Consider the following 12,210-nt stretch of genomic DNA (forward strand, 5'->3'; position numbering starts at 1 on the left):
CAAGAAGACGTCGGCAAAAGATGAGCGCCCAGCTGCCCAAACCATCGGGAAGATGGGGATCGTCCTTACCGCACTTCCCTTTGTAGGACTGGTTCTCATTGATTGTATGAGGCTCGTGACTTTCCTTCAGAGTCGGAAGAGAACGTTACCATAGTTAACAGCTGAATCATGCAACCGGACTAATGTCAAGGCTAATTTCTATAGGGATCTCATCAATGTTTTTATCACTGCAACAACTGTTTGTAACAAGTGACAAGTTAACAGAGCTTATCGTTAGATTGACGGGGATAGATGTGAAGACAGAACATTGTGGTCTTCACGGAAAGACTTTTTTCAGCCTTTTTGGTGACTTGATTATTTAGTTTTGATATACAGGGCCAACAGAATGTCAAATATTCGGCCTCCAATGCGTATGGTCAAATGACTAACGAAACATGGCTTCACCAACTTCGATTCACGTTTTCAACATTTCAACCAAGTCAGTTTTTTTTGTTTTTTTTTCTGTAAATATTTATGGGTGAATTTGTACAAGATTGATGACCCCCAACAAATCTCCCCGCCACTCCGGCCACAAAATGGGTGATCTCCCTTTAAAGGCACCCCTGTACATAAATTATGGACTGTTTCTAAAACGTATTTTGTAATTGTATTCTGTGTCTTGGCAGATAGGAGCTTCTTATCTTTCGCTTGTTTAATATTGCACATAAATCATAAATACCTACATGCACAGATACCCTTGAGTCGTACATGAAAAAAGCTATGCATGTACTTCGATTCCCATTTATCCGAGTTTGCAACAACAAATTGGTTCCGACATAGCAATACATAGCGTTGATGCTTTAACTTCGACATGACAGCAGTTCGCCAAATCGGTGTTTGCCTCTACATCAATCATTATAATACATTTTTTGGGAAACATTGTCTTTGTGTATTTGATATTAATGAAATTTCTTGAAATATAATGTACACATTGTGATATTTATCCCCACAGACGTCGAAGACTGATTGCTTCTGACAAAGTGTGTACTTAAGCTTGTACATGCTACAGGGCTAAAAAAACGAATAAAGACTTTGTGGTGATATCTTTATTTGTTAAAGTGAAGAAAGGTTCACGGTGCTTCATTTGCAATCCGTTGCTCGCCATTGGTCATCCGGATCATGACCCATGAAGATCTTCTGTAAGGATCACGTGTCTTCTCGTGAAGATTCGGGTTATACTGGTCTCAGCAACTCATGCTTGCATAACGACGGTTTCTTGAAATAGACTATAGCCACCTATGCAGTATTAAATGCACACACAATGTCGCTCGCACTGTTTGGCTGGTGGACGCACGCGGGAATTTAGCTGCACGGAGGAAAATTATCTGTGGCACAGTCTTCAGTGTTCCCTTGGCCTTGGTGGAGGGGTACGTGATAAGCTGATGTGCATTTCACCATGGGTGAGCTTTGCAGACAGTTGGGTGATTGGGACTTTGTTCACTTGGTTGTTGTAAGTTAGAATCAAGGCTTTGATATGATGGTTTTGGTGGGTATTGCTGACTGTAGGATGTTTATTTAGATGCTTTGAAATTTGTGATGTAATTTCTTGTGTGTGACTTTGTATTTTTGTCCGAGAACTAGGTCGGATTTGGAAAAAGGCTCGGAGCTATTGCGCGTGTATTTCTACATTTTTATGTCATCACACGTTGTATAATAAACACCGTGAAACCATATTGTTTTTGGTGTATTTATTTTATTTGTTTTTGTTTTTCAAATTTTATTTGCGTTTCCGGTCAGTGTCCTCACACTCCTTAGCGAATCTGGTTCTTCTGTTGTGACGCCATTTGGGAAATCCGGTGGTCGTTGGCACTACCAACTCTGGCTACATCGTTACACTTGTCTCCCTTGAACTTGTCTCCCCTAGAAGTGTTCTAAAGCAACCCATTTGTCTCTCTCCGTGAACATCCGGGCTAGTACTGGTCTGCAGCAACACATGCTTCTCGTAGTCTTTGTAAGAAACGATGCCTAGAATATTTTGACTATGCCATAAAAACACATGATGTTTGACAAGACTTTAGCATTTGATAAACCGATGAATATTCACTATAATTTTCAGAGATTCATCCATTTATCGGTGATAGCAAACGTGGAAAAAAGTCTTGAAAGAATGGTGTCATCTGTCCAGTATTCGATCAGGTCACAATGTATAGACACATAATGATTCTGTGAATTTTATCAGAGCAATCAGTATCTGGTATGTCCACCTTGTGCATCAATACATGCGGCAACGAGTTCTACTCAGTAGACCAAATTCCGGATAGCATGCCTGGGTAACCTCCTCCACTCCTCTTGGAGAACCTTAGCAAGCTGCTGTTGGTCTCCGGGAAGGTCAGGCCCCGATTTCTCGAAACAAACTTAAGTCTGTTTTCAGACTTAAGTCTGAGTTTTTACTCAAATTTGAGAAAACTCAGCAAAATGCATTTCTCAAACAAAACTGAGTTTTTTTTCGACTCAACTTGAGTTAAATACTCAAATTATTTGAGTCTGCTAGGTAGGTAACTTAAGTCATTATTTGAGATCAAAATGGCGTACAGGAGAAGGAGACAACGCCGTCGGAGAAACAAAGCTAGGGTGGAGAGAGGGTTGATCGACCGCAGCAACCCTCTGGAAACCATGTCGGAGGAATCGGTGTTTGCGCGTTATCGTTTCAGGCCTCACACTGTTCTCTTCATAGTGTCGTTGATAGTTGGCCAGCTGAGGAGAGAGACAGCTAGGAGCTGCCCCCTGCCTCCTCTGACGCAAGTGCTCGTCTCCCTCCGGTTTCTGGCGACCGGTGGGTTTTGTTCCCTGATTGCCGATACTTATCGTAGCATTTCCGCATCGTCTGTTTATCGGTCAATCAGGGACTTTTGCGGAGCTTTTGTTCCCCTGGCACATCGATTCATTAAGATGCCCGCGGACACAGACACATGCAAGTCCATGTTTTACAAGATTGCAGGTAAGAATCTTTATTATTCTCAGCAAGATATCATAACAAAACCACGGTACGGAATCGTTACCTAATGTTATGTAAAGGGAGATCAATCTAAATGCGGTGTCGAAATGTAAAAGTTGAACTGCGAAGCGGAATAACCAAAATCAACTCTGAATGTACCAATATTACAAAGATATTGCCTATGGTATCGTTATCGATTCAGTGTTAAATTTTTATAATTCTCTATACATTTTTAGGATTTCCAAACGTATTGGGATGTGTCGATGGGACATTCATAAGGATCACAGCCCCCAGTAAAGATGAAGGTGACTACGTGAACAGAAAGGGGTTCCATTCACTCAATGTTCAGGTGAGTTAATGTATTGAAATTCTGACAATTAAGGATATTTTCCATACTTCATATTGTTCATATTCATGGAACTTCATGTCAAAAAATAAAAAGCAATGAATTAGTTTCAAAGAAAGTTATGATTAATGCATTGTAATTGTTTGCATCATAGTAAATGAAAAATAACTTTGTTAATTAAAATTGATTTTGTTTATTAAAATTAATCTATGAAGATATAGTAAAATGTGACCACATAATATTGAGTTCACAATCAACACAAATGTTAAATTTCCTCTGCAAATAATAATCTTTTTTTCTTGGGGCAGATGATCTGTGATGCACAGTTCAGAGTTACAAACTGTGTGGCCAAGTGGCCTGGGAGCGTACATGACAGTCGAATTTTCCGGGACAGTAAAATCAGTCTTGCATTCGAAAATGGTATGTAAGACCAATAACTAATGTATCATAAGACCTCCAGTATTAAGAGCAATGAGAATAAATTAATAATTCCAATTTTTTGTCAGTGTGAAATTACTAGTGTAACAATGATATCTTGTTGAGATTTAGTAATGACAAATAGTTTTGAAGGGTTTACAGATTTATCGTCTGGGATTTGATGATCCCTCACAGTGGATGTTGTGAATAAACCCTTGAAAATAAAATATACAAAATGACTGTTGTGAAACAGCAACTATCCAACTGTACGTAAACGTAAAATTACGTTTAACATTTCCTGAACACAATACATACTTAACATATGCATACATGTAAGCATATGTTACAAACTGCAGTCATACAAACCAAACTTGATAAGGTACAAAAGTCATATACATCATAATGCCAAGCAAGATATATGTACACCCCCCACCCCGGCCACACACACACACACCACACAATGTTTCTCATTTCATCCATGTCCACAAACAGGCACTACATGCGACATTACCTGACATGTCATTGGATTATGTACATAATAATCCACCTACTCACACAACACTTAGAGTAGGTTCACAAAATTACTAATAGTAGTACCGATGAAGTCATATTTACTTATATATGATACATAGATGATGTGATAAACCAGCTATAGTAAAGCATCATATCCAAACCTCCGATCCAGTTCATTGTACAATAATCCTCCTGCCTTTAAATTCATCCAACTGATATCATATACCAGTAATAAGCAAAGAATACTTGAGATTTGTAATTTGGCATAATATTTCAGGTACCTACAAGGGTTTACTTCTAGGGGACTCTGGCTACCCGTGCAAGTCATACCTGATGACACCGTATCTATCTCCAGCAAACAGGGCTCAAGAGAGATTCAACAGAAGTCAAACGAAAACCAGAGTTCTTATTGAACAAACATTCGGAATTCTTAAGCGAAGATTTTCTTGTCTGCATAGTGGTTTGCGCATGTCACCCAAGCGTGCTTGTGATGTGATTGTAACTAGTGTAATATTACATAATATTGGCATTGCAAGACAAGATGTATTCAATGTTCATTACGATGATTGTAATGATGATACATTCACTGTCCAAGTTGCTGATGAATTGACTGGAACAAATGTTAGAAATTATCTTTGCCAGGCATACTTCACCTGAAAAGTGAACAAATTATCTTCAGGTGATGACTTCTTATGCAGTGGAAGCTCTCAAAGCAGGCACTCGTTGGGACTGAAGAAATATTCTGAATTAGGCAATGTGCCATATTGTAGAGCTGACGATAAATGTAAAAATGGGTGGGGTTGAGCCTCTATGCCAGTATCGAGAACTTACTAGATCCGACAGATGCCGGTTGTGACAGCTTCCACCGTATAATGTAATGAACAAACAAACTGTCAGTGTCTTAATCATCTTATGTACAAATAAGATATTTTGATGGTATGTACATCACAAGTCAATACTCATTTTCACATTTCAGCTTCATAATTTCCAATTGTAATCTTTGTTTTTTCAGCTCTTCCACCTCAGCCTTAATTTTGAAATAATTTGCTTCTTGTTTCAACTTTTCACATTCAGCAATGTATTTGTCCCTTTCCGCTCGTAGAACGGACACTTCTTCATCTTGAAGCTTTCGTTTGCTTGGTTTACTCTCGTTTGTAGTTGTTGTGGAGGGTACGTGGAGGATACCCTGATTGTCAATGATCACATTGACAGGCAAGTCGCAATCTGGAACAAATATCACCAGTTTGGGACTAAAATTTATTCTGATGATTATCAGGTTCATTGTTTAAAATACTGTAGATGTGACTGTGCCTTATTTATCTCATACACATTTTGACATTTCATCCTCAATCATTAATCTTGCAGAGCATCTTGATCAGTTCAGACTTTGAACTTATAGAGAGATACAAACAAATGTTCAGATTTTGGAGATTGAACTAGTAGCTTTGGAAAATACCTTTCTTTTCATAACTTTTAGTAGAGGGCATATTGTGCACGTATGTGTTACATTGGTCATACTCACTGGGGATGGAAGTACTGGTGAGGCCACATTCCTCATTGATGGGTAGGTGGGCTTCACCATTAGGTAAACATCCCTCCACTGCCATGGAGCTGATCACACTACTGAAATCTGAAACAAATAATACTCAAAAAGTGGGTAATCTGCCTTAACTTAAGGCAAGTTATTTATAGACCTCATAATATTTTAATCTCAACTACTCAGTTTTGACTTCAAAACATATTTATCAGTCTTCAGTTGTAGTAATTAAAGGTACAAGGACAAACTGTCATCAAATGCAATAGGGTGTACCTTCTGAGTCAAACCCATCTACCAGGCCTTGTAGTGTAGGCCTGTCTGACAACTCCTCCAGCACCATAGCCTCAGGTCGAGAGGGTGATGAGGGCTTCGGTCCACCACCTGTCTTGGGGCGGCGTATCGCATCTGCTTTGTCTTTCGCTGTGAATAATACAATATATTGATGTATTTCTTATATGGTGTAATAACCTCACAAAACACTGTCATATTTGCATTTATGACTATGTAACATTTACAGTTTTAATATACTACCAGTTATGAATTGCCAAAGACATAAAACCAAATCATAACAGGATTTTCAAACTTCAATTACCTACCCTGAATTGTTACTCACTTCCTTCATTACTTGTATATGACATGTATTAATATTTGTAATTGCATTGTCCTTGGGACTTCAGTCCAGAGACTGATATACATTTGAAAGGAATTGATGGTATGTCTTCCATTAACAGTTACTTCTAAATCAATCACTTTCATGTTTGAAAATTATGATTGTGTACTGAATATTATTTTCATACCTCTCTGCTTTATATTAGCATATTGCTTCTTCACCTCCTCCACAGTTCTTTTTACCAAATTGGATTTCCTGCAACAATAACATTATGTTATGAATAATTTTCAGTTATGTTTAAATTATTGGCACAGATTTAATATTTGCAAGTTACCATCTGTTCTATTATCTCTGGTCACATTATGAACATATACTGCAATATATTTTCGATTTTGAATAGTGACACAGTCCAAAAGACATTTTGTTAGATATTTTCAGTTGACTTTTAATGGTACAGATGAATAAAAATAGGATTTGAAATAGTATTGAAATTTGATGATTTACATTTCTTGTTTTAAAATATTATTGTGTAAATCATATTCAGTATACACATAAATTGACATGATTTCAGGATGGTCAAATGTAAATAGATAAATATTGATCAGAATTGTAATGACTGCATATTTGCCTCCAAAATTCTATTCACTCACAATATATTATCAAGATACTCCATGATTACATATTGGAAACTTTTGAGTAGATGTACTGACACGTTCTCAGGACTGTAATTCAAGTTGATATGCCATCATATTTAATAAAGAGATAAACCACATCGATCATGTCAATGTCAAGCACAGTGAAAAACGTGTTATTCTTGTGACTTCATCGTGCATATTTTATGCAAAAAAATTATTATTAGTCAGGTTGACATTTATAAGTATGTTTACATCCGTGAAAAATGACAATATTGAAAACGTACGTGCTGTGGGTGATCGAAAATCGGACTCGGTAGTGAGTAAGCGATCGGCATCTGATCAGATGAAATTTCTAAATCTGTTTTTTCGGGATGATTAATGTAGAAGACTAGAAGACTTATTTCAACCTTTACGTGACAGAATGTACCTTCAAGTTGTAATTACAGGCAGCAGTAAGTCAAGGACAAGATTCTGAAATATTTCATATTCAACTTACATGTTGAGAGCTTCCGCGATCTCCATCCACGCTTGCTCCTTTATCTTTGTCCCTTTAACGGAGCCACACCCCTTGAATTTGGATGATAGACGATCCAGTCGTTTATTTACTTCCTCTACTAAATAGGTTTTTTCCTCCTCTGACCAATTTGGTCGCCGCTTACCCTCAACCTTAGACGCATTCATGGCTTCAGGACAATCCAGTTGGTAGCAGACGATGTTGCGAGTTGGTAGCAGACGATGTTGTTGTCATTAGAAACGGAAGTTACGGGCACTTCAAACCGCTTACAACATGGACAAAAATTATTCGGCGAGATCTCAAATTAAAACTCAGTTGAGTTTGAGTTGAGATTGCTTCGAGAAACAGAAATTTTGAGAAAACTCAGTTGAGTAAAAAACTCAAACTCAGTTTGAGATTTGAGTAAAAACTTAAGTTTGTTTCGAGAAATCGGGGCCAGGTCTTGACCCAAATGGTTCCTGAGATGTTCAGTGGGTGACATGTCAGGCGACCGAGCAAGTCAAGGCAACAAGTTGGCGTTATCTCTTTGGAGGAAATTCGTGGTAACACAAGTTGTATGCGGAGGGGCGTTGTGCTGTTGAAATATCATGCGGTTTGGGTGATGTTGCAGAAAGGAAAGGACAAGGGGCACAGGGCACAGTGTCTGGTCAATGTATACCCGAGCGGTCAAAGTACCATTCACCACAGTGAGATGTCTTCACATCACCATACATCCCATCCCAAACCATGACACCGTCTCCAAAACATAGAACCACCTCGTGGACGCGGTTACGATGATAAGGTACGCCTCGTCTTCAATAGACTCGAGCCATGCCATCATTATGGAATAAGAGGAAGTTGCTCTCGTCAGAAAACATGACCCTTTGCAAATGCCGGTTCTCCCTGTGTCGAACGGTGCGAGCCCACTGCAGATGTTGACGTTGATGGTGACGCCTCAAAAGGGTCTGTGAGCACGAATACCATGCCGTTGTGGTCGTCGTGCAACTGTCTGTCGGCTGACACGATGTCCAAGAGCAGTTGCTGCTGATGACGTCACAGGAAGGAAACGATTTCTGAGATGAAGCAGTCGTAAATGCCTGTCCTCATTCGGCGTGGGAACAGGAGGTCCCTCGCTTCTGGACCGGTCCTATAACGTTGTAGGAGTCTGGTGATTGTAATACGAGCGCAGCCCAAGGTTGTAACAACATGTGCCAACAGGCTCCCATTTGCATCAGTCTAATGCCCTCTGTCTTTCTTCCTGCGTTAATTGCGGCACGGTCGTTAATATATTTTTGATTGGATCATGTCAGTGAGTCAGTGAACAGTCCTACAATCATTCATTCGAATATCATTCACTTAATTCACGCTGCTCACGGAAGCAATTATCCTGCATTACGACAGTACATACAACAACGTTGCGCCCAAACATTTTCATGATCCTTGACTGTTGCATTGTGGTGATTGTTATCATATCGTATCTACATTTTTATTCAGAATGTTTATATTCTTACTTCTTATTCTTTGACGTTTGTTTATGTTACAGGGAAAAAAAACAGTGTTTAAATTATCTCGGAAGAATACGATGGGTCAAATATGCTCTTCAAAAATAGTAGGGGATAATGAATTTTCAATGAGGACAGGAAGTGTAAACGTTAACAAACATTTCAAGGACAGACATCTTATGAACGCACCCCCATTTCCCTCTATAAACACCCTGTTACGAGTGTGTATGTATTTTCTGTATATTTTTGTTATTAATTAAGTAATCATTATTATTGGGTCACAACGTTTAGTGTTTTGAATAATAATTATGATGGATCACATTTCGTATAATAGATGGTCGGCATTTTTAAGATTTTGGTAGCAGGCTGTCCGGGAATTACCTGCCCTTGATTTTCTATTTGTACTTCCGGGTGGCTGCTAGAGTGCTGAAGATTTCTAAGCAGTGTTGGCGATGGTGGTATGTGCTTTCGGGAAATGACTGAGAATACATATGAAGTGTAGTTGCAATGTTGGACTGATACACATTCACATCACTGGACTAGTATCATAAATCTGCCCACGTTTGATCTACATTAACCGCTGTCAGACCGCTCGCTTTGTTACATTCTGCGTGACTGTTTATCTCTCACACTAAAACTTTGGTGAGTTTGCTCGATTATATTTTGTGACCCCTTGCCTTAGATTTTGTCTCACTTGTATTGTATTTGAAATCAGTATTGTGAAATTGACTTTTGACCATGTATAACTTGTTCTCTTGCATAGATCTAATAATACAATATTTGAATGTTTTTTACATGTCTTTGTTCTGTTTTGCTGGTTCACAGGGGATTTCTTACATCGTTTGTCATGAAAAATTCTTAATCGTAACAACACCTAAACACAACGCATGATATCCACATGCACAACGTAGTAGCCCCCTACACATACAATGGGTCCCATTCTTGATTTTGATGATTTTTCAAGAAGGTCGAGAAATCACTTAGAACATTAATTTTGACACTCATCTTGCATCACACATATGTTAGTGGCTGTTTCCAGTCGTTTGTTTTAAAATGAAAATCGTATACATGCAACTTACATGCCTTACAACAATCATGTTTCAAAAGCAACTACATTTGAAAGAACTATGGTTGGAAGGAAGCGCAAATGGTGATGCACTCTTAAAACATTCAGTGATATCATATCTACATTGGTTGACTCCCATAAATCTCCTGAATATTTTTAATCGTAAATAATAATAAAAAAAATAAAGATCCCCTACTTTTTTTTGAAAAGTATAGACTTACGTGAGTTGTATTGTATGCATACTGGTATGTCTTTCTATGTTTGTATGTCAAACATAATTGGATCGTAATCGGGGGAGGCCAGTCTTGATTGTACACAGACGCAACCACATGCGTGGGACATTGCGTTTATCCGTCACTGATTTGCAAGTCCCAGACATGATTATTTATCAGCGACACACAAGCGCTCGATTTGTAGTGAATGGCGCTACTCATCCTTGAGGACGACGGGGTAGCCCAGTGATCAAAGCGTTCGCTGAGCATGCTAAAAAGTCGGTTTCGATTCCCCACATGGTTACAATGTGTCAAAGTTGTTCTTTGTGTCCCTTGTTGAGGTATAGCTGTAATGTTTGTATGAATATTGCTAATAGGAGTGTAAAATCATACTCAGTCGTAGATATATACAGAGGTGTTGAGGCCTTGTGAGATTAGAATGAGAATTACAGAATCTGTAATTTAACAAGCACTTTCCGTCCTGAGACTTCAGTACAGACTAAAGCATCTGACAGCTGTGATTGGATTAATGTATATTGTGTGTTTTTAAATATACATCCATGCAGTAATCGAAAGTGCCAATGTTTTTTTAAATATTCAGTGCTGTATTTTCTCACATGATTTTCACATGACTTTTCACAGGCATTTTCAAGCGGTCGACATTTTGTGCGGAACTGGGGTTGGTCTGTTTAACTTCCGGTATTCGGAACACTGGCTGACTGAGACGGTCATAATTTATATTTGTATGGCTTCTGTAAGGCCAAACTATGCACAGATGTACAGGTAACTGCTCTTGTTACCTATTGTGAAGCACTATAAGGTTACTATTGAAGTCAGTTTGGAAACATTTAGTTTCGTGTAATCTTTAGTTGAAATACATTGAGTAAACGAAGCGCAAGTAAAATAATCTTGCGTTTAACGTTGTGTCACTCAAGTTTGTATTTTTATTAAAATTGTGTGTTAGCGGTGTATCACCGAATCGCAGTTTTACAGTTACAGGGTGGTGACCTGTAAATAATACAATCTGGACCAGACAAGTCAGTGATTGTCATAACAAACATTGATTTGTACAGGTTATGAAACAGCGACGTTCAGCAAATTCATGACCCAGGTCATCCAATCCCATTTTGACAAGACCCGTGACGATCCGGGTTAGAATTGGCCATCAGCAAAACCATGCTTGTCATAAGTCACGACTAATGAGATCAGACGGGCAAGTTTTCTGACTTGGTTGTCACATAACAATCGTTCTTCAGTTGCGCAGATCGATGATCATGCTGTTGATCACTAATAAGTAGTAGTAACTAAAGTGAGTGTGTGAGTTTAGTTTTACGCCGCACTCAGCAATATTCCAGCTATATTTTGTGACAAGCATGGGTTGCTGAAGGCCTATTCTACCCCAGGACCTTCACGGGTCTAGTAACTAAACAGTATCTTAGTAGGTAGTAGTAGTTTCAGTAGCACGTAGTAGTGGTAGACAGTAGAGAGTTGTAGGTTCATTTGTAAGTAGCGGCAATATAGTAGCTGCAGCAGTTGAATTGAGTGAGTGAGTGAGTTTCCTTTTACGCCACACTCAGCAATATTACAGCCATATGGCGGCGGTCTGTAAATAATCGAGTCTGGACCAAACAATCTAGTGATCAACAACATGAGCATCGATCTGCGCAATTGTGAACCGATGACATGTGCCAACCAAGTCAGCAAGCCTGACCACCCGATCCCGTTAGTCGCCTCTTAGGACAAGCACTATTCTACGTATTCTGACCTTCACGGGTCAGTAGTAGTAGTAGTAGTAGTAGTAGTAGTAGTAGTAGTAGTAGTAGTAGTAGTAGTAGTAGTAGTAGTAGTAGTAGGTAAGCAGAAAGTACAAGCTGTAGTGAGTGAGTGAGTGAGCGAGTCTGACCG

At 38.9% G+C, this 12,210-nt stretch overlaps 2 protein-coding genes across 2 annotated transcripts; one reads left to right on the forward strand and one right to left on the reverse strand.

The window, feature by feature from the left end:
- Positions 1 to 2,562: 2,562 nt before the first annotated feature.
- Positions 2,563 to 4,907, forward strand: LOC137282342 (putative nuclease HARBI1). Its single transcript, XM_067814087.1, has 4 exons — positions 2,563 to 2,977; positions 3,211 to 3,323; positions 3,629 to 3,740; positions 4,528 to 4,907. The coding sequence occupies exons 1-4, from the start codon at positions 2,563 to 2,565 to the stop codon at positions 4,905 to 4,907; spliced, it is 1,020 nt and encodes a 339-aa protein (XP_067670188.1).
- A 295-nt stretch (positions 4,908 to 5,202) lies between these two features.
- On the reverse strand, positions 5,203 to 7,713 carry LOC137280787 (myb/SANT-like DNA-binding domain-containing protein 4). Its single transcript, XM_067811993.1, has 5 exons — positions 7,529 to 7,713; positions 6,585 to 6,652; positions 6,061 to 6,207; positions 5,773 to 5,880; positions 5,203 to 5,474 (listed from the first exon to the last, which is right to left on the reverse strand). Exons 1-5 carry the CDS (start codon positions 7,711 to 7,713, stop codon positions 5,203 to 5,205), a joined length of 780 nt encoding a protein of 259 aa, XP_067668094.1.
- Between the last annotated feature and the right edge of the window lie 4,497 nt (positions 7,714 to 12,210).

Source organism: Haliotis asinina, chromosome 4, assembly GCF_037392515.1.
Source record: "Haliotis asinina isolate JCU_RB_2024 chromosome 4, JCU_Hal_asi_v2, whole genome shotgun sequence".
NCBI lineage: Eukaryota > Metazoa > Mollusca > Gastropoda > Lepetellida > Haliotidae > Haliotis > Haliotis asinina.